At 48.6% G+C, this 27,927-nt stretch overlaps 10 protein-coding genes across 10 annotated transcripts; 6 read left to right on the top strand and 4 right to left on the bottom strand.

The window, feature by feature from the left end:
* Positions 1–1,410: 1,410 nt before the first annotated feature.
* Positions 1,411–3,475, bottom strand: BDV38DRAFT_279981 (uncharacterized protein; the record flags this gene model as incomplete). Its single annotated transcript, XM_032059182.1, has 5 exons — positions 1,411–2,332; positions 2,384–2,818; positions 2,875–3,120; positions 3,185–3,291; positions 3,371–3,475. The coding sequence occupies 5 exons, from the start codon at positions 3,473–3,475 to the stop codon at positions 1,411–1,413; spliced, it is 1,815 nt and encodes a 604-aa protein (XP_031916543.1).
* Positions 3,476–4,290: 815 nt separating this feature from the next.
* Positions 4,291–6,026, top strand: BDV38DRAFT_279980 (Ytp1 family protein; the record flags this gene model as incomplete). Its single annotated transcript, XM_032059181.1, has 3 exons — positions 4,291–4,456; positions 4,508–5,811; positions 5,862–6,026. 3 exons carry the CDS (start codon positions 4,291–4,293, stop codon positions 6,024–6,026), a joined length of 1,635 nt encoding a protein of 544 aa, XP_031916542.1.
* A 1,213-nt stretch (positions 6,027–7,239) lies between these two features.
* Positions 7,240–8,390, top strand: BDV38DRAFT_279979 (glycosyltransferase family 32 protein; the record flags this gene model as incomplete). The annotated part of the gene is made up of 4 exons (XM_032059180.1): positions 7,240–7,518; positions 7,580–7,735; positions 7,794–8,153; positions 8,217–8,390. 4 exons carry the CDS (start codon positions 7,240–7,242, stop codon positions 8,388–8,390), a joined length of 969 nt encoding a protein of 322 aa, XP_031916541.1.
* A 637-nt stretch (positions 8,391–9,027) lies between these two features.
* BDV38DRAFT_290193 (Alpha/Beta hydrolase protein) lies at positions 9,028–10,896 on the bottom strand (the record flags this gene model as incomplete). Its single annotated transcript, XM_032061428.1, has 1 exon — positions 9,028–10,896. The coding sequence occupies one exon, from the start codon at positions 10,894–10,896 to the stop codon at positions 9,127–9,129; it is 1,770 nt and encodes a 589-aa protein (XP_031916540.1). The 3' UTR covers positions 9,028–9,126.
* A 3,472-nt stretch (positions 10,897–14,368) lies between these two features.
* Positions 14,369–16,292, top strand: BDV38DRAFT_279977 (cytochrome P450; the record flags this gene model as incomplete). The annotated part of the gene is made up of 7 exons (XM_032059179.1): positions 14,369–14,561; positions 14,627–14,756; positions 14,815–15,006; positions 15,066–15,217; positions 15,265–15,509; positions 15,566–15,837; positions 15,896–16,292. The coding sequence occupies 7 exons, from the start codon at positions 14,369–14,371 to the stop codon at positions 16,290–16,292; spliced, it is 1,581 nt and encodes a 526-aa protein (XP_031916539.1).
* Positions 16,293–17,239: 947 nt separating this feature from the next.
* Positions 17,240–19,213, top strand: BDV38DRAFT_18506 (general substrate transporter). The gene is made up of 4 exons (XM_032052154.1): positions 17,240–17,534; positions 17,587–17,892; positions 17,947–18,785; positions 18,886–19,213. Exons 1-4 carry the CDS (start codon positions 17,336–17,338, stop codon positions 19,162–19,164), a joined length of 1,623 nt encoding a protein of 540 aa, XP_031916538.1. The 5' UTR covers positions 17,240–17,335; the 3' UTR covers positions 19,165–19,213.
* A 113-nt stretch (positions 19,214–19,326) lies between these two features.
* BDV38DRAFT_290191 (uncharacterized protein) lies at positions 19,327–20,780 on the bottom strand (the record flags this gene model as incomplete). The annotated part of the gene is made up of 5 exons (XM_032061427.1): positions 19,327–19,867; positions 19,942–20,084; positions 20,120–20,218; positions 20,455–20,559; positions 20,679–20,780. 5 exons carry the CDS (start codon positions 20,778–20,780, stop codon positions 19,327–19,329), a joined length of 990 nt encoding a protein of 329 aa, XP_031916537.1.
* Positions 20,781–21,677: 897 nt separating this feature from the next.
* On the top strand, positions 21,678–23,741 carry BDV38DRAFT_290190 (amino acid transporter; the record flags this gene model as incomplete). Its single annotated transcript, XM_032061426.1, has 7 exons — positions 21,678–21,854; positions 21,911–21,981; positions 22,028–22,141; positions 22,301–22,332; positions 22,399–22,685; positions 22,924–23,241; positions 23,298–23,741. The coding sequence occupies 7 exons, from the start codon at positions 21,678–21,680 to the stop codon at positions 23,739–23,741; spliced, it is 1,443 nt and encodes a 480-aa protein (XP_031916536.1).
* Positions 23,742–24,292: 551 nt separating this feature from the next.
* On the bottom strand, positions 24,293–25,522 carry BDV38DRAFT_279972 (uncharacterized protein; the record flags this gene model as incomplete). Its single annotated transcript, XM_032059178.1, has 5 exons — positions 24,293–24,436; positions 24,517–24,819; positions 24,875–25,155; positions 25,210–25,365; positions 25,423–25,522. 5 exons carry the CDS (start codon positions 25,520–25,522, stop codon positions 24,293–24,295), a joined length of 984 nt encoding a protein of 327 aa, XP_031916535.1.
* Positions 25,523–25,959: 437 nt separating this feature from the next.
* BDV38DRAFT_239749 (Zn(II)2Cys6 transcription factor) lies at positions 25,960–27,920 on the top strand. The gene is made up of 4 exons (XM_032053802.1): positions 25,960–26,155; positions 26,210–26,782; positions 26,841–26,981; positions 27,035–27,920. Exons 1-4 carry the CDS (start codon positions 26,096–26,098, stop codon positions 27,791–27,793), a joined length of 1,533 nt encoding a protein of 510 aa, XP_031916534.1. The 5' UTR covers positions 25,960–26,095; the 3' UTR covers positions 27,794–27,920.
* The last annotated feature ends 7 nt before the right edge of the window (positions 27,921–27,927 follow it).

Here is a 27,927-nt window from a genome sequence, read left to right as displayed (position 1 = left end):
AAATTCTTGGTCTTCGAGAAGCTTTGCGGCTAGATTCATAGCAAACCAGGTTAGCAAGGAAAAACGACTGTGAAACTTATGACTAATATAGAAGCGCTGCATTGACAGTGGGTGACTAACCAGATGGTGCGGGTTGCTCTTGTAAACTCCTCATCCTGGGATACGTCGCATCCTAGTCTCATTCCGCCAGCGCCGAAGTACTGCCGGAGAATGTTTACAGATGTCGTGTCTAGAAATATGGACAAATCAGTCACCTGCCTTTGACATGCTGTCAAGCACATGAACCTGACTGGGGTCAATGATCCTGGTAAAATCTATTGCTCGGACTGGTTTAAATATGTCTAGCTCGCGGTCATGGCGCTCGTCAACAGACAGTGCGTATATCTCGTCGCTAATTAGACGGATTCCCTTTGAGGCGCAGGGGCGCGGCAACTCAGTGTCTCACGAGAATACATCGGCCTACTCAGGTATAACCTGTTCAATAGTTATACAGACGAAGGCAACCCCGCAGGTCGAACTAAAATAGAGGATTATGCGGGCTACATATCATGAGAGCCTTTGTATTAACCCCCCGTACTCTCGCAGATATCGGCATTTCTAGCGATCCTCATTCCTACATGTTTACTAATTAAACTCGTAAGATCATCATGCATCAGCCACTACTTCGCATCAGTGCCACGCGTTGTATGGGCTTCCGGAAAGACTTTACGGATTATTGTTGTAATTGGTCATACGTTCTCAGCATCTGCAAAGCTGACAATAATGTTCCGATTTGTGGCAGTGTTATACCAATTTTGCTCTCCATCTGCAAAATTGACTGTCGCCTATTGCGCTCCTCGTCTCGACAACATTGCTGTAACTGCAAAGCTAAAAGACCGAACGTTCACAAGCGCGCGCGGCCATACAATTATGATAGGAATTTAACCTGCTATATTATGAACGATGAGCCAATGAGAAATTATCCTATTCGTTACGACCGTACATGCAAGGCTATCTACGACACATGCAGTGTTAATTGCGTGCTTGTGGCGTATTTCCGCCAATAAGCCCTGGTTTTTATGCTCAGACTATCTCCCAACAAGGTCAAGCTCGTCGATCGACCAAGATTTTGTCGGTCCTGAGGATGAATACAGTGACTTATACTCACACATACTTTGGGCCTTCATGGCATTGGGGCTGTCTACCTATAATCCTTGGTATTACCCCTTCCCTACAAGTAATATCACGATACTCGACTGAACAGCCCTAATATTGTCAACTTATTAAATGAATTCCATTGAATTCAAAGTATCTACGAGCGAACACGTACAATTCTTCTTATACGTCAGGTGAGCTCATTCAACTTTGTGGTCTGCAGAGACATCATGGTCCCTGGAGCTGAAGAGCATCTCATCGGCCTGATCGAGTTAATCACGAGGATCCACCAATATTCTCGTTGAGAAATAGTAGGTCATCACCATCCTGCCAGTTCACCGGCCATCCCATCGGATCCCATATCGAGAAGTCGAAGTCAAAATGTGAGTCGACCTCCGGCGGAACTCCTGCAGCCCCGGCCTCGCGGGATTCGCGTTCCGCTTTGGCAGCTTTGATCATACCCCTGGCCGCAACATCGGCAACAAAGTTATTCGCCATAAAAGACTCAGCTTTACCTACGAAGGGTGTGTCTTTGTTCCAGTCTTCGTAGTCAATCATGTGCTCGATGATTCTACACACGCGTACACATTGATTTCGTCGGTCATTCGGTGTCTGAGATAAATCCCTCATGAGCGTGAAAGCCTGTCGGATGATGTTTCTGATACCCGTCTCATCGATACACTGCCTGGGTGCGGTCCCAAGAATGCGTAGGAGGAAGAAAGCCGCATAGCTTGCAGCGCGAAACACGTGGAATGTCCCTTTCCTCAGTGCGTCGGGAAATGTTGTCAGGACGATTAAGAGCTGTCTCGCCGTGATACTGCTCTGGATGATGAGTTCATTCTCTTGATGAAGGCTTTTCGGGGGCTCTGTCTTTTTACGATCGAGCATGTAAGCGTACAGGCCCAGCCGCGCGTCAAGGAAGGACACTTCATCGGCAGGAGACCATTCACACGCGTATTTGTCTTGTATCATGCAAAGCTCAGTTTCAAACACCCGCACAAACGGAAGTGGATCTGCCGTGAGTCCGGTGGCTGAGGTCTCACATTCTCCCAGGGCGGCCGAAATCTTTGAGGTGACGAGAGCGATGTGAAGTTGAATCCTCGTAGTCATTGGCACCCCAGTCGTCGAACCATTCAGCGCCTGAAGGATGGTGTGGTCGACCCTGATGGAACCTGGCACCCCGAATCTTGCAGTATGCCTGCGGAGGAATCAGCGAGCCCGGGAACAGCTCACGAGCAATCCTACCTACCATTGATCCACGATGAAACAGGACAGCCAGGCTGACGTCCGAGCTTCCGTGGTTCCGATCTCCGATGCCTTTGCAGCAAATAAAAGGAATGGATGTTGTGGGCGATGCAAACCAAGGGACCGTGCCATAGAAATGGCGAGTGCACCGTACATTGAAAACGGCTCCTTGTTCATATCTTCATGAGGAAAAGACCACACACAAAGTAGAAGCAAAGCTTGCACAAGCTGGATGGACCGAGTACCGAGGAGGAGGATGTCTGCTACCGATTGCCTTACAAGAATTTGTACTCGAGGGTAGTCAGATGCATACTTCTCGGAGTCTTTGCTCGCAATGGCTAGTACGCTCCAGAACAACAAGGGTGCTTTCTCGTAGCTATCGATTATAGTGGCAGGGTCAAGCACCAGCGGGAACCTTGGGTGTAGATTTGAATAATACCTAGAGGAAGGGTCGTGAGCCGGGAGAACATGAAAAACACCACTGGCTCGCCGTACTCTTCTAGCAGTTCTGCCACCACACTGGATGTGAGGTTGACGCCGGTAGCCTCATGGGTAAACCGAGCAGGTCTCTTCCCGCCAAGGCGCAATTCGGCAATTATGCTTGCTACAGAAGAATCCAAACTAGGTAAAGGTTCATGCTGTCTAGTCGACGACAAATCGGTCGGCTCTATACCGGATCCCTCCGAATGGGGCGTCCTGTAAGGAGGGTCGCCTTCTTCATGTCCACGGCGGCGCTTCAGGCTATGTATATTTCATTAGAGTGAAAATACGGGCATAAAATCTATAGGAATTGGGCTGACGATACCTTCTCTTGGAAATCCTCTTGAACGAAGGGTCAACAGAGCACCGCTCGCCTGCTTTTTCGCAAGCCGAGCAAGATGCAGGAAATTTTTGACTGGCATTACATTTCACCTAAAGACATTAATTCCCTTTCAAACAGGCAGCCTCGGCTGCAAGGGCAACAACTACAGGTCGTTCTGCTGACTCGCACCTTCATCTGGCGACATCGCATACAAGGCACGCCAGCCCGGCGCGGCTTGATCTGAGAGGTCGAATTTGCCAGCGAGCGAGCCGCTGTATATTGAATATTCTCCATCTCGACTGACTAAGGTTAGCTGGTTGACTAGCCACGGTAGTAAACCTCCATCAGTAAATGTAGGTTGATTCAAACAACGACGTGGATGCGCTGCGTCTCCTGGACATGACGTGTGTTACGAGCCGATCAGCATCGCTGCATCCAGCGTGATATCGCTGGCACTTCTGATTGGCTGTGTTGGAATCAGGGCCCACTATGTCAGCCTGACTTAACTTACAACTTACTTTGCATCGCAGGGCTTGGTCTCGACGAGACTACACCATTGGAAGACATACTGGAAGAGATGCGGCTCCGGTCGGATAGAGCAATTGTGTTGCCTAGTACCGGTGCGGTTGTAGCTGACGATAAATCATCCAGCGATCGTTGGGTCCTAAGCGAGCCGAGTATCTTATACTTATAATTCCATTTCACTCTCAGCCCTATATCATTCCCAGTCTCAAGACCACCACCACCCAGTACCGCTGTCAGTCTCGGTCCTCCTATAACTGTGACCCTGTTTAGATCGCATCTGAGTAGTCCATAGGTGTTCCATGGTCGTGGGAGCTTCAATTTCTGGGATTTGGCAGCATCGCTACGCCACGATTCGACAGAGCTTCGACCTTTTTTTTTTTTTTTTTTTTTTCGCCGATCGAAGCTCTGCCTCTATTTCAACCTCTTTCAATTACCGCAAATCTCTTACTACTTTGCATGAGCTTCGCAATAATTTAACTGCGCCTATGCCGCTGTTAAGTCAAGCCGTCTATGCAACGCTTTTTTTGGCGCCCCTTGCAATCGCGCATAATGATGATAAATCAATGATAGACATGGAAGAAAGCATGGATATGCACACTACCCCAAGTGTCACTGCTCCAACAGCTTCCGTCTCAGCCAATACTCAAAGCGAAGGTCCCATGAGCTACTTCTCCTATGGACAGCACTCCAGCACCATTCTGGCGCACATTGCGCTCATGACCCTTGGCTGGTGCCTTGTTCTACCTGCGGGTAAGCTACTTACTTTCTAGTACTGAAAAGTCCGGACTAACTCTGCGACAGCCGTCGTACTTAGCGTTGGCCGCTCGCGCCTAGCACTCCCGTCGCAGTTCTTGTTTCTATTCATTAATACCATTGGTCTGCTCTTTGGCATCATCTATAATCGCCAGACCCCCGATCTGTACGAGAACAACGCCCATCACAAAATCGGCTGGATCGTGACATGGCTCATCGGTGTGCAGGCCGTTCTGGCCTTGATATTTGCGTATGCTGGTCATGGCGAGCCCAAGCAGTCGCAATCGAGATCTCTCAATCACGCCCCGTTTCTCCCTATCGCTACGGATGACAATGAATCTCTTTACGCAAGTAGAGCAATACACGAATACCGGTGGTCCCGCGATAGTGGCCAGGGGACTGAACCTTTATCGCCATCCTGCGAGTCGCAGGCCGAGGATGACAGCTTTGTAAAGCCTGAGGAGCTCTATGCGAAGCCTTCTGGTCTGCGTGGCTGGTTGTACAGTTCCAATGTCCATCGGTTCCTCTTAAAGTGCATGCCGGGAATGGTATCGAACCACGTTCTACGCAGTTTCAATATTGGTTATAATGTGATTGATCGGATCATTCTTCCCTTTGGCTTTATTGCTATTACCACCGGAGGTGTTACTTATGGTGGTATCTTCCATGGTAACGAGGTCTTCAACGGTCTGGCACACTTCATTAAAGGTGGAATCTTCTTCTGGTATGGTATTCTCACTCTTGGTCGGTTTACCGGAGCCTGGGCAGACCTAGGATGGGCCTGGAACAAAAAGCCCCCAGCAAGCGTTGTTGGCTGGAAGGCAAAGGTTCCCTCCGGCGAGTTTGTAGAGTCGTTCGTCATCTGGTTATATGGTGTTACCAACGTCTTCTTAGAGCATCTAGCCGGCTGGGGGGAAGAGTGGACAGCGAATGATTTGCAACACGTCTCAATCTCTATTATGTTCTTTGGTGGTGGCCTTGTCGGCATGCTCTTTGAATCCCGGCGCATTCGCGACGCGCTCAACAACAGCGTACTACGACCCCCTACCTATGAATCCGACACTGATAACTGGCAGCCTCCCAAGTCACAGGGTGTTCCCCTCAACCCGATGCCAGCTCTTATCATCCTTTTGCTGGGTATGATGATGGGATCGCACCACCAGGACAGCATGACTTCGACTATGGTGCATAAGCAATGGGGTAATATGCTCGTTGGATTCGCGATTGCTCGTGGAATGACATACATCCTGCTGTTCCTGCGCCCACCCACCTCATACCTCCCGGGTCGCCCTCCCACCGAGATTGTGACTGGATTCTGTCTTATGTCTGGGGGGCTCATTTTCATGCTCAGCGTAAGTGGTTTCCGCAGATCCCATACGCCTGCCCTTCTAACCCCGCATAGGCCCGCCAAGTGATCGAAGCCATGGAGTTTTATAAGCTGGACGCCATGTTCACCTTCACCGTGGGCATGGGCTTCACAGCCTTCATTATGTCGCTGGTGGTTCTGGTCGTCGCAATTAAGGCGTGGGCAGTGAGGTGCGAGAGGGGACGAAACGAGAGAAGTTGATAGATACTGTATGTTTATACTCGCGGCTCTCCATATTTTGTTTACGTACTTGTCTTCCACATGATAATATTATCGTATTTACCTTGATCTCCTCCTTTCTTCCTTTTCTCTGCGCTGCCCACTGGTTAATCATTATACAAATGTTGATATTAGGTTCCGCCTTTACTATCTAGAGCTAAGCATGCAAGCACCACAGCCAAGGAACTTTGAGCCAAATAATAACCAAACAGTAAGAGGAGCATCGAATTTATGCAAGTATATATATAATGCTACCCCAAGCACAATGAATAAGCCCAAAGGTCGGTGATAGATAATAATCCCTCTTAGCTATCAATTCGATAGATTGAGGCACCGTAAGCCAGAAACTTGTATTTCAGGATCGTGGGTTTTGAGTGCGCGTATGGACAAGCTGTGTACACAGATAACCGAGGGCTCTCTTTGTAGAGTCAGGTCAGTAGGATGTTCTTCATCATGCACCAAAAGATAAAATCCTACCAGGAAAGTCTCCCTGTATATATTTCCAAAGACTCCTCAGGCTTGGGAATGAAGAACGGCCTTATCACCTTGAAAGAGTCCTGGCCGATGCCAGCACATCCAGCCTCGCATGTATGTGCACACATGATATTGTTCGTCAAGATCTTGAAGGTGCGTGTTTAACAAATATAACGAAAATACAACGGTTAACACAACTATGAGTGCGATACACAGGCCATTATGCATGATGCGACTCGGTGTTCTCCGCGGCCGGAACCCAGTGTCGTCCCTCAATGGAAGATATCCTAACATAAGTGGCGACTGGCTTGATAAATAGGCAGCAGGGCAAAAAGACGTATCTGCGAGCCACGGGACAGTCACCAAAATCCATTGAGTACTTGAATGGTCTAAGAATGTTGTTATCGGTCAGCATATTATGTGGGGTTACGGCGGCGGGCGGAGCATCCAGCGATCATATAGCGGGACATCCAGCGAAGGAAATGTAAGCTTACAACTTAGGTTGTCCATTCCTATTTTTAGGTTCGGTTTGTTCTTGAGACTGCTTGGTCAATCCTTAAGAATGGTTCGTCTCGCGATCGACCTTGGGCTCTGGCAGTATTGTTGTCTCTTTTTTGACTCTATGACCCAGCGTTACAATTGCCCTAATCACGCTCTACGCTACTCTCGAGATCTTGAGGCCTAGAATTGTCTCTCGGCTCGATCACCATAAACCACTACCATGCGGCGCAGTCTTTTGATTTTTCTCCTGATCAACCTTGTCATTCTCATTCTCCTGGCTCGCAGTGTGTCGACGTTGCTATCGCTGCTCTTCGAAGATGCCGCTGCTGACGCGATTCACCGCGCCGAGTTGCCGTCACCAAACTCCAGTTTTGCCGAACAACTCCCCCAGATCATCCCTAAGATAATCCATCAGACCTATAAAAATGAGACCATTCCTGAGAGATGGGTTAATGCCCAGCAAAGTTGCATTGATATGCACCCGGACTACGAGTATATTGTACGACCCTTGTGGGGCCTGATCTGACGTATATCTACATCTGTGCTAACGATTATTCCAGCTGTGGACCGATGAAAAGTCGCGCGACTTCATCGCCGCCGAATACCCCTGGTTCCTGGAGACCTTTGATGGCTATAAATACCCCATCCAGCGCGCAGATTCGATCCGTTATTTCATTCTGGCCCACTATGGTGGAACTTATATTGACTTGGACGATGTACGATTAACTACCTAGCAATAGTCACTCTCGATACAGATACCCTAACTCTTACCAGGGCTGCAATCGTCGCTTGGATCCTTTGCTCGCTTATCCCGCGTGGGTGCGCCGCACTGTACCCACCGGTATCTCCAACAATGTAATGGGCTCGGTGCCTCAGCACCCTTTCTTCCTGCGCGTAATCCAAATGCTCCAGCAGCATGACCACCACTGGGTCCTCCCCTACATCACCATTATGTACTCGACTGGGCCCTTATTCTTATCCGTGATCTGGAAAGAGTATATACAAGACCACATATCCGAGATGAGCCGTGTCCGCATTCTGATGCAGGAAGAGTACCAGGAGTACTCCTGGAGTTTCTTCACCCACCACCTTGGAAACAGCTGGCACGGCAAGGACGCGCATTTGATTTTCTGGGTAAGCATACTCCAAAACTTCTAGCCGTCTGAGCACTGATTACCGCTAACAAACAAAACAAAGATGGGCCAACACTGGATGTTCCTCACCTTCTGTGGCTTCCTCCTCGCCGCCTTCGCCGGTTTCTGTCTCTTCTGGACTTATAATAGAATCACGCTTCTAAGGACCCAGAATCACTACCGCTACACCAAAGTGCCTTCGACTACCAGCGTTGCGATGGGCTCGGGCGAATGCTAAGCATTACTGGGGGGAGAACAACTTCCAACGTTCGATCGCCGGCCAGTTTACGCGCCAGATGTATTCGGCTCTCCCAAGAACCCCATACGAAGATACTTTATGATAGCCTGGACTAGGAGAAAGCATCTATGCTTCCTCACCTTCACACCGGGACACGCCAGACTGAATAATTATCTTCATCGAATCGGCAGGACTGCTAGTGATTTGTGCGACTGTGGCATTGCGTGTGAAATAGTGGAGCATATGCCGCTTCGATGTACACCGTGGAATAAACAACGTCGCACATTGATTGAGGCTGCGGGTCTGAGCTTCGGTAGTCTGTCACATATTCTATGATGTAGTCCGGAGATTGAAGGAGATGCGCGAAGAGCATGGAAACTCGGTGTTAAGGTTGTCAGAGCCGTCATCGCGTCAGCAATGAAAGATGAGGAGGAAGATCTTAATCAGGGACGGCGCATGTGGTAACGATGTCAAAATATACATATCCAACGGAATGGTGCGCACTAGCTAAGGGGCTACATATGACCTAAGGTCGTGAGAAGCTAGAGAAATGGATTAAAAACAAATAAACAAGAAAGGAGTACTCGTAGTTCTTTGAGCGGCAGACCTACCTACTTATCTGCCTGCCACATCAATTACTTCACCAACCAATCACTGTCACCTCAGACCAAGGTCATTTCTCGTCCCTTCTCCAGATCTGCGGCAATGACGGCCACAATCTACCACAGCTCTTGAATTAGAACTTATACTCGTCAAAGGCGGCAATGAGACGTTGGATAATCCCCGACCGCCAGGTGTCAGGCTCCACCGTTGTACTTGCAAGACGGAACACCAAATTTGCGCCCCAGCCTTTCTGATATACTGGCCATTGTGTCTTGAAATCTGGCACTACATGTAGTGAGTAATCTGGCTGGGAGAAGCAGCAAAGTAACCTACTCTGGTGATTGTTCGGAGATAACGTGCCTACAAAACTTAGCCACATACGGGTCATCTGGTGGCTAACATCTTGTAGTCGGCGCTCAGTTTGGCTATCAAATGAACGGAGGGGAGGAGATGTAAACCCCACTCCGGCAGAGTTCCTGAACACGAAGGCAACCTCCTGGAAGTGAGCAGCACCGAGGACCCGAGGGGTTAAGCCATTAGGGACAACGGCAAAGAGATAGCTATAGACAGGCGTCCCGTGTGCCGCCCACATTTGAGCACTATACCGCTTGGGGGCGTTGACAAGGTAGTCACCAATGTAGAGCGTGCTATATCCATACATGGAGCCGTAATGAGAACTAGGGGAGATGAGAACAGTCCCCAAGTCAGCGCGGACTTCACGGATAGGTAACTGAAGATACCTATCCACTATCTCGTTGAGGGTGTCGTTGGTAAGATACTTCCCAGCTCCGAACCCGGTGATCACAGCTCTCAAATCGGTCGGTGAGTTGACAGGACCGAACATACCTGAAGCGATGTACCCTGTCCCTTCGTTTAAGTTGGACCCGATGAGCAATGGCACTTGCACAAACCTTCCCTGCTTGAGCGCGTTTGAGGGAAAGTCGGTGATGAATTTTCCATCCATAACAGGAAAAAAGAATCTTTGCTGGAATGCAGCCTTAAGCGCTTCCACTGGTGCTCGTCGTAGGCAGTCAATGGCCTCGATTGCAGTAGCACACCCAGTAGCATCGAGAACATCCTGATACATCTGCTCCTGTTCGTCCAGCGGGATGAGCGCTGCTGAACTAAGGGGAGCGCCACTCTGAGTGATCGCAGCTCGGAAAAGTCCATCATCACGACCATCGTACGCCAGAAGATGGTATCCAACGGATAAAGCTCCGCTGGACTCTCCTTGAATCGTGACACGCGTAGGGTCTCCCCCGAACGCGGCAATATTCTCTTGGATCCAGTGTAGTGCCTTCCGTTGGTCGTATAAGCCAAGGTTTGCGAGGCCCGAGTCCTTGAACGCGCGACCGGACAGAAATCCAAATCCAGAGACTCGATAGTTGAAACTAACTCCGATCGTGGGACTGCCCATTTTGACGGACTCTTGTACAAGAAAAGACATATTGTACCGCTGGTCTGCGCTACCCCCTTCTTGTAATCCACCTCCATAGATGTACACAAGAACGGGAAGGTGAGAGGTGGGAGTCACTCCTGAAGGGCGGACAACATTTAGAGTCAAACAGTCTTCATCTTCTTCATGGTGAAACCCATTCTGTGTGTAGCCTGGGAGAGAGAGAGGCGCGGAGTGACACCAAAATCCGTAAGAATCAGCCTGCTTCGGGACTTCCCACGACTCGTTCAGCGACTGTGGGTGCTCGTATCGAAAGCCCCCGACTGGAGGCTGAGCATATGGAATTCCAAGGAAGAAGTCCTGATGGTACCGGGCATTGTGTACACCAAGCAGGGTTCCATTTCTGATCGTGACGACGGGTTTCACTCTGTGAACATCCACGTGCCATAATGGGCGTACCAACTCTACAAGCCATAAAAAAGTGATTATCGGAGACCACGACCACATCTTCCGAGACTAGGTATCGCGTCGCCAGGAATTCTGAGTTGGACTGACGTTCAACCAAACTGACGTCTCCAGATTCCATTCTTGCCAAGAAGAACATGTCACATGTCTTCTCCTGCATGCTTTTCCGGATATTCAATATCTCTGTTGTTAATTTACAGCGTCTGTACATACAACAACAGATATTAATGACAGAGTTTGATAAAACAAATATGCTTCTTGTTTTTTGAATCCCAACAATAGTGACGCACCAGGAAGGTCAGATGAGAATGAACCCTATTGCAAGAGAACATGGATTCCATCAAGCATCAAATAAACGTATATCACGTTTATATCTATTTTCTCTTGAACGCACGCTTTTTCTCCAATTTCCAATTGTCCAGGTATACGAAATCATCCTCTCCATGCGTAATCACCCAATACTCAGTCGAGAGCTTACTCTCCCAGTTTCCGTTGTATTTGACCTGTATATGTCCTACAGATTTTTCATTTTTAGGGGTAGACCAAATAATACATATCTGTCTCAGATTTACCATCAGTAAGTAAATACCTACGGAAGTAAAAAACCAAGAATATCAACAAGAAACTAGAAATGGAATGCCAGTGCTCAGAAACTTACCCGATTAGGATCATCAAATTTACATTCGACCAGCTGAAACTCCGCGTTCAGTTTCTTGGCATATTCAACAACTGAGTAACTGGTGGTATCATCAGAGATATAACGGTCGTACGGGAACACCTGATTCGGTAGAAGTTCATCTTTCAGGCGAAGATACGCCCAGTCCGAGCAGAGGAAGACTTTGTCATGTTTCGAGTAGTCTTGCCGGTAGACCACTTTCCACCCTGCAGAAAGACGGCCGTTGAAGTGTTCCTGGAGCCTTTCGCTTTCGGAGATATTGTCGCCCGGGATGTTGGTGGTGAGAGGTATTTGTGGTGGATCTAAGACCTTGTCACTGTTGTTTTGTTAACTGACACTTCTACACTAGGTTTGTCTGAGGCAGAGATGGACAGGGTGTAATACAAGACATAAGCCATTTTAGATTAGAAGATTATCTTCGTACGAAGATTTGTTCAGTGATCTGTGACCTGGTGAGTGAGGGGTTGGACGCTATGCTTTTATAGCAGTACTTGCTAATAACAGGAGTATCTGATCACTACACCATTGCGTCACTGTCGTCAGCGATTGGGAGAGTGTGTACGTGTCTTTGGATTGTATAATGTATCTCATGCATTCTGACGCGAGTGGCGTTTACGCAAAGGCTGAAGAGTGAGTTGTCAAAATCCCACTAGACTGCGGAGGTGGAACGTGGGTCTCCACGCTGACTAGTTATATGCGGAGAGTGTCTTTGGGATTCGCATCAACTTTAGCCATCAGCCTTTTGGTATATTGTAGCTGCTTGTCCACCTTTTCATGCAGTAGCAGACTAAACTAATTTGGTTTGCACTTCCACGCTACCTAGTAGCTTTCGAGGAATATCGGGTGGAGATGGCCGTCCGATATGCACAGATCATATCTCCGACTGTTAAAACAATAAGACCAGGGCTTGATCTTAAGCAGCTTGGAATTCAAATTGAGCTGATGTAGTATTATAGGAGTAACACGGCTGGATTGGGCAATATCATCCTCACCCCAGACATTGTCGGCCGCTCGCTAGATCCGCTTTGACTCGCCAACCAAGGCATATGAGGGTCTTTCTGCGTTGTACTGTTTTGAATGATCTTACCAGTTTTGTAGTTAGAATATAGGTGAGTTGTGATTAGTATTTAAGTGCGTTTCTCAGTGCCTATGAAATCGTTGACAACTCTATTAAGCTCTTGGTGGATTATTGCACGGTCTAGTAAGGGTCAAGCAAGATATATAATTCTGCGTATTAAGAGACGTACTTAGTACCACCTACCGTCATGACATAGTTACTAGATATCTGTATGTAGTATCGTATATTTATACTACATAAGCAGGACTTGCATAGATAATTCACCATGAGCAATCCCTTAACAAAAGCAATTCAGAAAGCCCGCTAAATTACGGAGTACTTCCTCATATCAAGGTTTCCTGTCTCCAGATTCCAGACTGGCTGAAAGTTAACCTCGGGCCGTCCCCGCACTAACGCCTTTGATGGCCTAGTGGGGCTGATACGTGGCAAGAGTGAACGACGGAATAATTAATTTAGCAAGTGATTCAAATTGCTTATAACGGAGGAGTTCCTATATCGGGGTTGTTTATAGAGGGGCCTTACCGTAAGGACACACTTTAGAGGCCTGGACTCCTTTTGGGCTACGGCAGACGGTGGATCCACCCTAGCAGCATTGTGCGACTAACATATGCATCCTCGGGGTAACGCGGTCGAAGGAAACAGCGAGTCTCTTATTGGTAGATTTCCTACAAGGTGGAGTTGTCATTGGTTGAGCTTTTCTTCCCGGGCAGAAGAAGAAGGGCAAAAAAGAAAAAAAAATTGGTGACCCGACGGAACCAAGACAGAGGACGCTTGCGAAGAAAAGGGGTGCGTTGGCTCTTGACAAAAGTACGGCCCTGTGCTCCTGACACGCAAGGTTATTGTTGTTTTACGCTCTTCTTTATTCCTTACAGAGTTGGAATCATGACAGATAGTGGACCCCCGACTCGTAGTCTCTGTTCTGAGTGGCTCAAGAGGATCCTGATGCCCGTCGGCCCGTCGATGGTGAAGGCCGATGTGGAGCGCTTGGAAACCCTTACGATAGTGCCCGCGCTCTTCGTACGATACATACATAACGCACAAAATGAGAATCTTACGATTGATACCAGGATACGGGTTGCCTCCTACAATAATACGACCTGAGGCTGTATCATAAGATCAAGTCCGAATAACACCGTCTTGCCCATCCCGCATCAATTTCGGCCCGCAGCGACGGGGATTACATGAGGCTGGTAGTAACGTCCCTGAAGAGTTGCGTCAGAGATGAGGGGAAATACAGAGGCTAATGTATGGTTCGCAGAACGATCGCCAAATCATGAATCCAGGTCAGATGTTGGTGTATCGTGAGCTTCGATTTATCATAGCACCGACCTAGGTTTGGGTGTATGACAGAACTGTATTGATAATGATTTGCACAGCTAAAATTAAAGTAGACCAAGGAGGAAATGGAAAGTAAGTTGAAGCACGAAATTGTACAGCCACCTCTACGTGAAAAGTCGTGTGGAACATTGGTAGATAAGCGAAAGGATACTTAGACCCCTGTTGCATACATGCGCATTCTTCATATATCCTGCAGACGATCGGCTCCACCAAGTACAGGATCGAACCAACCACCGTGTTACAAAAGAGGATTATCACAAAAGCGATGTAACCCCCCTGTCAATGCGTTGCCACCACATGCTCAGCTGAATGAAGGGAGATATTTTTGACTAGGGTTGAGGCTGAGGAAGCTCCATAAGAATGAATCGCGCCCCCAACCCGGACCATGAAATTCGTGCTTCCTACATCGGACTGCAGTTGCCATGTTACTCATAGTCAGTCTTCTTCTGGGCCTCGCTGGCCTTTATATTATCCGACGGACTCTGGGGGGAGGGAAGACTCTGAAAAGGCTCCCCCCGGGGCCTACACCAAAGCCTTTTATCGGCAACCTGTTGGATCTGCCGTCACCCGGCACGCTCGACTGGCTGCACTGGCTCAAGCATAAGGAACTCTATGGTAACGCGATACTCCAAGCCGGAAAGACAAGGCTTCAAAGCACTAACCACAGGATTCCTGGGTAGGGCCGATCAGCTCGGTAACGATCTTTGGACAAACAATCATCATCTTGAACGACCGCCAGACCGTGACAGATCTCATGGAAAAGCGCTCGGGCTTGCATTCCTCCAGGCCTCAGCTGCCCATTGCAGAAATGTGCGGCAGCCAAAGCTGTTTGAAGTTCAAAGGGAAATATGACTAATTGGCTTGGTAGAACAGATTGGGAGGATACACTTGGGTTGCTGCCGTACAACAATCGGTTCCGCGCGTATCGGAAGGCGTTGCATCAAGAGATGGGCACTCCTGCTTCAATTTCCAAATACCACAAGATTATCGATATGGAAACACACCGTCTCCTCTTTCGTACACTTGAAAACCCGGATGATCTGATTCAGCACATCAGGAAGTGAGTTGTTCAAAATTCAGACTGTGAACCGACCACTAAAGTATCTCACATACGTCTAGGGAAGCTGGTTCCATCATTCTGAGAGTCGGATACGGTTATGTCACTGAACCACACGCGCGTGACCCTCTGGTTGACTTGGTCGACAAGGGGATGGAGGACTTTTCGCAACTGGTCCTTCCGGGCGCTTGGTTGGTCGACTTCATTCCCATGTGTATGAGACCTTCAATGCTTGTCAGGACATATACTGATAATCTGTAGTGAAATACCTACCAAGCTGGTTTCCAGGTAGCGGCTGGCAAGAGACGGCCAAGGCATACAAGAAAAGGGTGACGGCAATGAGGGACGTGCCCTATGCGTTTGTTCGCCGACAGCTTGAGCAGCAGAAGCAGGTGCCATCGTACGTATCGACTCTTCTGGAGCACGGCCATGTCGAACCAGGCTCGGAGGAGGAGATCGTGGCCAAGTGGTCTGCGCAATCGCTCTATGGTGGAGGAGCCGAAACAGTACATTCTGCCCGGCCAAACGTTTCATATGTGCGCGCAGCTAACAACTGCCCTAGAGTGTCTCCTCGTTGGCATGTTTTTTCCAGGCTATGGTACTGAATCCGGATGTGCAGAAGAGAGCTCAGGAGGAAATCGACCGTGTGGTAGGAACCAGTCGTCTACCCGACATGTCTGACCGTGACCATCTGCCATATATAAATGCTGTGGTGAAGGAGGTCCTCCGATGGCACCCAGTGACTCCACTGGGAGTTTCACATGCGTCAAGCGAGGACGATATATACAAGGGCTACCTCATTCCTAAAGGGGCGATCCTGGTTCCCAACATCTGGTGCGTTAGCGATCTTCGTATCTCTCCGGCGCTGTCTGCTGACATACCTCACACACAGGGCCATTGCTCACGATCCAGACCTATATCACGATGCTATCGAGTTTAAGCCGGAGCGCTTTCTGGGAGTCAATGGAAGAACACCGGAATATGATCCACATTTACTCTCATTTGGATTTGGGCGTCGGATTTGCCCCGGTCAGCACCTGGCTGCTGCCAATCTTTACCTTGCCGTGGCCCGGTCCTTGGCTGTGTTCAACATTACGCATGTGGTCAGAAATGGAAAAGAGGTCCCCGTTACCCCCGAGTTTACCACAGGAGTTATCAGTCACCCAGCTCCATTCGAGTTGAGCATTCGCGTCCGTAGCCCGGAACACGAGAGCCTTATTCGGGCGGTTGAGAGGAGTTACCCATGGGAAAAAAGCCACGCGGAGGAACTTGTGCAGTTGATAATCTGATTTGCCGGTCAGCTATCGCCAAGGGGGGTAGGAGTTGAGGAAAGAAGTCGACATCTCTTGAGCAGAATGAAATGATGGAAATGATCAAGGTTCTACATAGTACCCCGATTTCACCAAATGCAACGAGAACCTAGCATCTTGAGGGAATTTTGATTGGATTTCTACTCCCATACCCACTGGTACCCGGGAAGATCCACCCATACCCACTTTGGGGCCCGATATGTCAATAGAAGAGATAACTGGAATGATGTCATGCTGTCTTGTATAAGTTCCTAATCGTATCTTCACTGTGCCTCACTGGCTGCAAGCGGACAGAACGTGGGGAGAAAGCCGTCTTGGCTTGTCTGGAACGTGCCGAAGACTGTCGGGAACCCTGGTGCGCTGAGATATCCTCGGGGAAATTTGCTACATTATAATCAATGCGGATATTAACCCGAGAAGATTTGATGAAAGAGGGAATAAGCCCCGCTGGAAAGAATTGCCTCAGAAAAGGGCCTGAGTGGGGCTGCCAGGGATTTAAGGTTGACCCCAGACGCCTATCAATGCGGAGGAAGAGGTCAATCTGGGGTCGTATTTCTTCTTGGACCCGTGTTGGAGGCCATTTAGCCTCTGGACCGAACAAGGAGAGTAATTTATTCCGCGTGGCAAAACAATCTTCCCCCAGTTCTGTCGGTTGTCCATCGCATCGGGTATTGATTCTCGCGCAGTGCCGCAGCCTAGAGAATTATTCTTGGCTGGCGTGGGTCCCCTACCTTGGTCTATCGGAGGAACATGATTCGCATTTGATATGTACCCCACGGGGAAAGGTAAAATGGGTCTGGGGCAGTGGGGAAAGAATGGAGTATAACTAGTCTGGGGCTAGGTGGCTATCAACCAAAGAAATAAAAGGCTTCATGCATCCGCGGACTCCATCTGGCAACTCTGACATGGGAGCGCCATCTCTCAGTCTCTCCACTATCCACCTTTATCAAGCAACTACTCCTCTTTAGTGACCCCATTCATATTTGGCAATCCTCGGATCAAACCACACCAGGCTCTGCATCATGTCGCCGAATAAGTACGATGGCGAGGACGACTCGTATGAGAAAGAAAAAGCAGAGCAAGTGGAACATGTTGACACGATAGATGCCGAGAAGGGAGGTCTCAAGGACGTCTCCGAGCTGAGTGGCATTGAAGACACGGCGGCCTCCAAAGCTGCGTGGTTGATTTCCATAACTGTCTCAATCGGTGGTCTTCTATTCGGTATGTCTTTCGCAGATAACCAGGAAGTCGGAACTGACAATCTCCTTTCCAGGGTACGATACCGGCTATATTTCCTCGGTACTTGTGACAATTGGAACGTCCCTCGGTCATACCTTGAGCTCCAGTGAGGAAGAGCTCGTCACTTCATTGACGAGCGGTGGTGCTTTGGTCGGTGCAGTAGGAGCTGGCTTGACTGCCGATCGCTTTGGCCGCCGCTGGCCCATCTGGGGGGCTTGCATTCTCTTCGTGCTAGGAACAGTGCTTCAGACATGTTCTTACTCGGTGCCTCAGTTTGCGGTCGGTCGGTTCGTTGTGGGCCTTGGCGTCGGCAGTGCTGCCATGGTTGTACCTCTGTATAGTATGTTCATTCCCGTTACTCGAATACGGTGGTTGCATACTAATTGATGTATAGTCGGTGAAATAGCCCCTGCCAAATATCGTGGCCGCATGGTGGCATTCAACAACATGAGCGTTACCTTCGGTCAGCTCCTGGCGAGCGCGATCGGGGCTGGTTTTGCTCAGGTGAAGGGCGAAGCATGGCGAGCAACTGTTGGTATTGGAGCTGTACCGCCCCTTGCCCTTGCTGCACTCCTCTTCCTGTGCCCCGAGTCGCCTCGTCAGCTGGTCTCGCACGGCGATACTGCAAGCGCAGATGCTGTCCTCCTCCGCATCTATCCGCGGTCCACGACGGAACAGCGCGAGGCCAAGATCCGATCAATCGAGCTGTCCATCCAGGAAGCAACGCACGCGATGTCCGAAGACACCATCTGGGCCACGATTAGACGTGTGTTTACTACCCCGTCTACCGGTCGTGCCGTCCTCACTGCATGCGTGGTCATGGCCATCAGTCAACTGGGTGGGTTCAACACGTTAATGTACTACGCATCCAAGCTTTTCGCTATCGTTGGATTTAACAACCCGACGGCTGTTGGTATTACCGTGTCAGGGACCAACTTTGTCTTCTCGGTCGTAAACCTCCTGGTTGTGGATCGATTCGGACGACGAATTATCTTGACCACGACCGTCCTTGGCATGGCCATCTGTATGCTCGTCACCGCGGTCGCGTTTCACTATATTCCAGTCAACCTGCAAACACTAGAAGTGGAAAGCAATAATGTTGGCTGGCCAGGAACCGTGGTCCTGGTGACCATCATTTGCTATGTTGCCTGTTACTCGTCCGGCGTTGCGACCATTGCGTGGATTGGGACTGAGCTGATCCCACTGGAGGTCCGAGCTATTGGAACGATGATGGTTCGTCCTTCCTTTCCGATGTCCCCAATCATTCCCCTTCGTCTTTACGTCCTGTCACAATAGGAAATAGTGTTCGATATGGCTAACAGTTACTCAACAGAACACGGTCACTTGCTGGAGCACCAACATTATCATCTCCTCGACCTTCCTCTCCATGATGAAGGGTATCACACCAAGCGGTGCATTTGGGTTCTACACTGGCATCTGCTTCACTGGGTGGGTATTTGTGGTGTTCTTTTTCCCGGAATGCAAGGGCATGCCCCTGGAGGCTATTCGTGAAGTCTTCAGTGATGGCTTTGGCGTGCGCTATTCCAAGAAATGGCAGAAGGAGCATCGCGACGAGGCCAGAGCTGCCACGGTTACGTCCTTTGGGCATTAAACGCCCTTCATAGAAATATGATTGGACGAATGAAAACTCTCTACGTGATTCAAATATATGAATAAGGATATGTATACGCTAGTCGTCGAATCCAAGCTTGTATAACAAAACACTTCCAACGTTGCAAGTCATAACACAGAGAGGTTCCCTCTCACTTCTGTATCAGTTTCCTCTCGATTCTACCGTAACTTCCCAATGCTGCGTCCGCCGAATTATGGTAAGTTGGCTATCATCACTCCCTACACCTCCACTCTCCAGGTCGTGATTCCTCGTGCGTTGCCTTTGTACCCTTTCATTCCCTTCTGGGGAGCCACTCGGATCACCCACACCAGCCGAAACTGTTGTTACGGTGTGGGGTTGATATTTTCGATTGTACCGATTACAGTTCCGAGACCAATGCTCGATGTTGGTCCCTTTTGCACGAGATGGTCGGTCTAAGGACCTCAGTCCATAGCTTCCGTTTGACCCAGTTTGCTTCGGGTCGTCCGGATCAGTAATCATATGGGTCGTTGCGCCCAGATTCGTATCAAACGCCTGCAAGAATTTGCGAAGGCATGGAAAGGTGGCAGCCATGAGGGAAAAGTGCATGGTGATTTCAGTGAGCACCACAGTATTAGCGATTGCAAAAGTCCGGTCGTTCCGAATGTCGACTGTTGTCATCTCGTGGAGAAGTATCAATCGGAAGACGGTCGGGATTGTGACCCTGTTGATGTCATGGTATAAGATCATGTCAGTAGAGTCCCTGATATGAAAGCATGTATATATTCAGCCACTGACAGAAGTTGCATTGAAAAGGCCACCAGGACGGTAATCTTTGCCTTTAACCGCGCTTGAAGATTCCAGAGCACCATAATGATGAGGCCGGGAATTAGTAGCTCGATCAGCATATTTCCCGTCTCAACCACGGTCCATCGGACGAACTTTATGGCGAAGAGACAGGTTAGAAGGACTACACTGCGTATTTCCCATGGAATGCTGGGTATGGGCTATACCATGCTATCACACTGATGAGAGGCTCCGATATTCCATGGCTGCGGTAGCCCACACTGTGTTGCTGCGACAATGACCGCAACAACTCCCCAAGCAACGCTGATTCCGGTGAGCACATAGCTTGCGCGAAGCTCCACCTTGGCTACGGTAAGGCGCGCTATGAGTAATGCCAAAGAGACCTTGGAGGAACAGACAGCGATCGGATAAAGCAACCAGGCAACGTATATGCTCTACCACGTCATCTCACTGTTAGCGGCCTATCATTATTCTTTTGAAGCATAGAAGGACGCGAAATAATACTTTTAACCCATTATGCGTTTGATCGGGTGCAAGTAAGTCTTCCTGCTTGCCGATGCCATTGTGTACAGCGTGAAGTGTTACTGATGTTTGCACCGCTCCAACAATCTTTGTGTGCATAGGTTAGTCTGGAAAGTATAGAAGGAAGATATCAAATTAGAGGGTTTCTATACCGTTCCGAAAAGAGCAACTGCGTCGTCAAACCCAAGTGGTGGAATGAGACGGACTCGTAAGAATATTCTAATTACAATCATCAATATCGACCATACCAATCCAACTACTGCGGCAATAACAATGAATGCGACATGATTATCTGATGTGACCTCCATGGAGGAGTGGTCCTCATTGCTGGAGATAGCCATTTAAGCGCAATTAGGATACAAGAGAGATATTGTAAATATCGAGGAAAAATGAATGGTGACTCCACCAAACATTCGGCATGCGGACAAGGGATCCTGGACCGTCGCAATGATGTATAAATGCTGCTCCGACCCACTTGTTCTTTATTTCGTATTATCTCGTTTCACAAACGGTCACAAATTATTCTCGGGGTCGAAAAAGGGCTTACGAATATTGATTGGGACGGGGCTAGATCAGGGCCTGAGCAAGGGATTAAAATGGCTCTAGCGGGATATGGGAGGCGCTGAATTACATGGCCCCAGTTTGAAAGGTTATACTCGAAGGTTAATATGTATATGCGTGCAACCTCACGGTTTTAGACTTGCATGACCTTGTCTGGAAAATGGGGACACCGGCTTCAAGCCGAGCCTTCAGGGATAAAGGAGATGGCTTCAAGAGTCAGATAGATCCTAGAGGCGTGTAATCTATTGGATCGGGACTCAATCCTCTCAGCGAGGGTGCTGAGAGGTCTTGTACGGCGAAACTCCCAATGGGAAAATTCATTATGTATGATCCCTAAAAATAAGCTGCGACATTATGCAGGCTATGCGCCACCGGTGAGTCTACTCCGCATATCCATTGGGCAGCTTAAGGGATATTCCAATTGAGGCCGAGACTTTCACACTCAGACTAAAATCTGCTATAGTACGTGTACGACCTCGTGAGATGCAATGGCGATGTGACGCTGTACACTTATCTACGTACCCTGCGCCAGGGGTGAAATTGCTAGGCGAAGGATTTTCTCATTCTTCAATTCTCCTATGACAGTTCACACCACAGTCTGTCAACCTTCTTATATCTCTAGATTTGTATCCTTCACAGTCATCATGGCAAGCGGGCCGCTAGACCTGAAAAAAGTCGGCACGGACAGCAACCCACAGATCGAGGCAGTGCCCGACACAAGAGAATGTCTTGATGAAGATGTATCGCAGGACGTTAAGGAGGGATTCACAGTGCATGACCAAAGGGACATGCATCGGATGGGTAAAAAGCAGGAAATGAGGGTTTGCATCCAGCCTCTCTGCACATTTTAGCCCAAAGTACTGATAATGCATCAAAGCGAAACTTCCGGCTCATCAGTACCATTGGCTTCACAACATGTATTATGGGAACCTGGGAGAATGTGCTGACGTGAGTGACCCCTGAACGTGCGATGAATTCGCTGACATGATGGCAGTTCAACCTCCCAGGGCTTAAGGGCAGGTGGGCGACCATGTCTGTTTTGGTCCCTGGTTTGGGCATGCTGTGGGCAGCTTTTTATCGTTCTTTCTTTAGCTGAAATGTCCTCCATGTGAGTATGGCAATCTGGATCTCGGCTTTGGGCCTAACCTTGCGTACACAGGGCACCTACCGCGGGTGGTCAGTACCATGTAAGTACTTCTTATATCTTGGATGACAGAGAGCCTTAAGCTGAAGCTCCGTACTAGTGGGTATCTGAATTCGCTCCTAGGAAATATCAAAGGTTTCTTAGCTATGCCTCCGGTATGAGGGCCAGGCGATGAATATCGTCAAGCTGATCTTACCTACTAACGCCTGTATTGACAATAGGATGGCTTTCCGCACTCGCTTGGCAGAGCGCAGTGGCATTCAACTCCTATCTGACCGGAACAATGATACAGGGCGTGATCTTCTTGAATCGTGAGACATATGCACCGGCTCGTTGGCAAGGAACCTTGATCGTCTCTGCAGCGTCCATTGGTATGAGTCTTTTCAATATATTTGCTGCGAAACATCTTCCACTTGCCGAGGGCATCTTCGTCACGTTCCACTTCTTTGCATTTGCTCCAATCATAGTCACATTACTCGTTCTTGCTCCCAAGGCCAAAGCACAAGACGTATTCTTCGGTTTTAAGGATTATGGAGCTGGATGAGGGAATCCATCTTTGGCAGTGATGATAGGCCAAGTGTCCTCGATGTTTACCATCATGGGTGAGAGCTCTATAATTTCGATTTAACGAGGCTACTGCTGATCTTGTCTTCCACCAGGCTCTGACTCAGTTGCCCATATGTGTAAGCACTTCCTATGACTTGTAGGGTACCTTATAAGCTGCTAACCATATTACAGCGGAAGAGATTGAGGACGCTGGTATTACAGTTCCTAAAGCAATGATACTGTCATTTGTCCTAAATGTACCATTGGCCATGGGTTCAGTTCTAACATATCTATTTATAATGCCTGACGTGCAAGACGCTCTCGACTCCCCTGCTGGTCTACCATTTATCTATGTATTCTCCGAGGCCACGAAGAATGCAACCGGTGCAAGCGTACTAGTCTTGGTCATCCTCCTCTTATTTTTCATGATAACTATTAGCTGCACGGCGTCAGCATCACGACAGACATTCGCCTTTGCTCGGGATAATGGCCTACCCTTCTCTAACTGGCTTGGAGCTGTATGACCCTCATCGACTGTAGCGGTGGCTGGGTTCGTTACTAATAGTATGAATAGGTCCACGCAACACTCCATATCCCCGTCAATTCGATTATAATAACGTGCGCTTTCTCACTAATCATGTTCTTGATTAATATTGGTTCCGGCGTCGCAATGAACGCCTTGCTATCACTAGCTACCAGCCCTCTCATGGGTACATATATGATCTGCATTGCTTGCGTTATCGTGCGTCGCATAACGAAATCTCCACCACTACCCCCTTCCCGCTGGTCGCTTGGTCGATTTGGAATGTCAATAAATATACTAGCTCTGGTATATGCTTCGTGGGCATTCTTCTGGAGTTTCTGGCCTGTGAACCGTCAAGTCACGGCCGAAACTCTCAATTGGGCACCGGTTCTGTTTGTCGGAGTAATGGGAATATCTGGGGTTTTGTACTGGCTGGTTGCGCGGAAGGTCTATGAAGGCCCTGTTGTTAAGGTTGAAGGCCTGAAGTTTCATTAAGTACTTCCTGATTCCTCCGGCTTACAATAAACGGTATTCACCTCTCTGTATCAATGGAACGTTGAACGCTCAGGGGAATATGCGGAAGCAAAGTATCTCCCTGTCTCTAGGTTTCACGTTTGCATCAGTCGATGAAGGAACTCTAGGGATTAGAGTGTCAATGTGCAAGAAAGGCGGACTATAGTATATCACTATCATCTTGAGCCCTATAAAACCAGAGGGGTGAGAAGCACTTCGATATTTCCTCGTATTGCTTATCCTTCATACTTATACCTTACATGCCTCTATATTTGGTCGTCCTTGTTGTGCATCTATTCTTGGTATTATATCCTCTCTCATATTTACCAGCACCACATACATAACCACTAGATAGTTTAATAACATGAACCCATCATATGCCTGCAAACAACGCAGTCTTATATATAAAGCCACAGGGAACAAATCACCTCAACATCACAGGTCACTATGTGTTACGAAGGCGCTACCTCCAAACCACCGGAGTCTGACAATTTAACAGGTAGATTACCCTAGCAGGCAACATTCAAAGACTTTCATTTCCCAGAAACCCAAGGCTCACTATCGCCAAACCTGTCGACAGTGAGACCTGCCCTTCCAGGGCTTTCAAACCCAGCTTCTAACTGTCGGGTGTAGGAGATTTCGCGAAGCCGTTGAGATTCCCTTGGTGTTAATTGCAGCTAATACAATTGGATATCCAAGTCAGTTTCCGTGGCGCTCGTCATTTGAACAAGGGGAATATCGCTTCGGATAGACTCACATATATCTCTACACCTATAGCGTGAAGGAACAAGGCCAGCCAAAATGCCATCCCGAAGTTCATGTTAAACGCAGTCCCAATTTTGTCCGCATCGCCATTGAAGTCGCCTAGTACAAGGACATTTTGGTCTGGATGGGTCCCGTTGTAAAAGCTAGCACAGTCGGGGTAGCTCTCGAGTGTTTGTTCCTTTCCTATCATGAAGTCGATCTTGTCGCAGGGCTGTGCCATGTAATATTTGGGTGAGATTGAGATAATAGTGGTCGATATGACGAGGATTATGCGCACGGTGATGATACATCCCATCTGTTCGGTTTAGTAGGTCCGTAAAGAGATTTACATTGGTACAAAGTAGTCTTACATAGAAGAATGCCCGTAACATCCAGGCTCGATGCTGCTCCAGCTGCAGTCGCTTGATGTTGTAATATGCCATGCCAATAGCACAGGTTGATAGGATTACCAGAAAGCCCACGGCGGCTTGGGTGGAGAGAAGACCCCCGAATGAATGCCTTGCAATCATTAATGCCCCGGCATTGGAGAGCAAAACAAGCAGGATGATGATGTAGCCATTGATGCGATGGAATAATATCACCCTGTATCGGATGGCGGGGATAAATTGGAAGAACGCAAGGAAGGCAGCAGCTATAATGATGTTAGTAACCTGACTAACAATATTTTTGTGTGCAGAGTACATACGTAGGATACACCCAAGGTGTAGGTATAGTCCTATGTATCCTCGCCCCTTATAATAAAAGCACTCGCCGGGCACTGCATTCTTGCAGAACGTGGAGAAGTCTAGGAATTCCAGACGAGCGAGGGTGAATCCCATCCATGCGCCGCCAAAAATAAAGACTGGTCCACGGTTAGCTTCTTATCGCTACACACATGAGGGTTGGACCATGGGCATACACAAGATGAAGTTATAGCCTTTTTTGAATCCCAAAGCATTGTATAGCTTTTGGACCCAGCGGGACCTTGTTTTATGAGTTCTTGACGCAACAGCTTCCATAATTGTCTGAATGAAAGACGAAGTGATCTATAGAAGCACAATAAGGACATCTAATATTCTGGGAACCTCTCTATTTATGTTCGAGAAATCACCTATTCATCAAGGCGGCCATGTTTTTACGAGGCTCAATTCCTGTGTCAACAAGATTGCAGAACACTTGAGCTTTAGGCATCATCATGACTCCTGGATTAAGAAAGGTTTTGCGCTTCCCCATGATAAATCCATCTGCCTTAGATGTAAATGTTTGCTTGCAGAGAGAGATGTATTGAAGTCCAGCTATCATATGACGCTAAATATAACCACCAACCACGAAGGATTCGCAAGGTCTTAGTCATTACAAGCCATACCAAATCAGGAAATGTAATGCGCCGAAGCCAAAATGTTTCTGGACTCTTTCTCAACCTTGGCATTAGATGGCGTCCTCGTATTCTGTGGCGCACCTCCGTAGCCCCACGGCGTGGGCTATGCAAGCATCATTAAATAATCTCCGTAAAGACGTGAGCGTGAATCTCAATCTATGCTCGGTGCATCATACCGTAGAGCAAATTATTTGTGATCATTGCCCTTGACTCAATGGCACGAATCGCAGGGGGTTCGAAAGGGTGTCATGCATGCCGCAGGCGCAAGAAACGGGTGGGTGACCTTCTTTGCCTAACTTTGAGCATTCCCTCTGAACTATACCGATAGTGCGACGAGCAGCGGCCATCGTGTGGTCAATGCCTGTCGCGAAACACTTCCTGTCCTGGCTATTCGCGGGAGATGAAGTTCATCAATGTATCCTATCACGGCAAAGGCCGTTCCAGCCACGAGGCGTCGGAGTCTAGTTTAAACGCAGGAGCAATCTCCACCAGTCGAGAGGGTGAGACCCTGCCAGGCCAGGCGATCACATATCGTGCGTGCAGCAGTGGGCTATCCTCCCACGCCCTTACCCTTCATCGCTCTGCCGTCGCGTATTACTGTAGCTCATACTTCCATAACAATGTCATCCAGACCGGATTAGACGTGTTCGGAAAGTCGAGTTATATCGACTGGATGGCATTTACCCCACACCTTGATGTAGACGAGCCGAGCCTGAGGTCCGCTTTGCTAGCACTTGGAGCGGCTCGAATGGGTCGTATTTCCCAGGATCCTCGTTTGACTCGGTTAAGCTCAGAATCATATTCGCAGTCACTGCGGCATCTTCACAGAACGATTCAAAATGGAACCCCGGGCCTTCGTGATGAGACCCTAGCAAGCATGATGTTTCTAGCCATTTATGAGGCAAGATTTCCTTCCCCATTAGTAGTTGAGTTCGTGCTAAGAGGAAGTCCTCATACAGATTATCGAAGGATCGTCGAGCAGAGGCCTGGGGTGGGCTAGCCATACTCACGGGGCCTTGTCATTGGTTCATTCACAAGGGCTGGACACTCCATGGACTCAGGCGAGACATAGACTGTTCGACGCATTGCGCCTTTCTGCTGTAAGATCTGCGATGTTGCTGTACGACCTCACGGCTAATTGGAGTCACGGCAGATGATTCATAGTATTGGCACAAGAAAACCGACATATCTCGCAACGCCGGAATGGATATCCGTCCCTTGGAAGGGGGGTAAGAAGGAGCCCAAACAGCATTTACTAGACTTGATGATGGAGATTCCGGCTTTATTGCAGATGGTTGACTCGGTGTATAATGCATCCGACGGCCACGAGAAATCGCAAAGACTATCTAGAGTCTGCAAAGTATACTCGAGCCTCTCCAGACGGCTACGGACCTGGTATGGGACGTATAAATGCGACCACCCTAGTAAGCTACACTGGGAACAGCCGTCAAGTCTTCATTTAAGCTGCGCTATACCGCAGGAAAGGGCCCCGCCGACATGCATCTATTTCCCCGACCTCGAATCGGGTCATATTCACCTGCTATACTGGACGTCTCATGTTCTTCTCTTCAGCAATCTCGGTATGTTATATCTGAGCTGTACAACCAATGCGCGGCAGGGCAGTCCGCCTTCACTTCCCCCTTTTCCTTGTGATGTACAAGAGATGCATAACATGGCCATCAACATCGCCAAATCTTCCGAATACTTCCTTCAACCGAAGACAGTTGCCCTGGGAGCTTGCGTGATCTCCTTTCCGGCGTCGATTGCATTCGGGTACTTCGAATACTACAACCTCCCTGAGTACGACTGGTTCCGCCAGATCTTTGAGTACACTAAGATGTCTGGCATTGATATGGAAGGCTTTCTCGATGCGGTGGCGTCGGAAACGGATTTGGAGCTTGTGGTGTGTTAAGTCTCAGGGCGTTTGTGTTAGTCGCATCCGCCCAGGAGCAGACTTTTACTACCGGGAAGGTGTACAGAGGCACGTATTTATCATATGTACTAAGATGAGAAAATCCAAGATTGAGCATTAGTGTCAACTCAGCC

The sequence above is a fragment of the Aspergillus pseudotamarii genome (assembly GCF_009193445.1).
Source record: "Aspergillus pseudotamarii strain CBS 117625 unplaced genomic scaffold BDV38scaffold_11, whole genome shotgun sequence".
Classification (NCBI taxonomy): Eukaryota; Fungi; Ascomycota; class Eurotiomycetes; order Eurotiales; family Aspergillaceae; genus Aspergillus; species Aspergillus pseudotamarii.
This window is presented reverse-complemented; position numbering and strand designations above follow the sequence as displayed.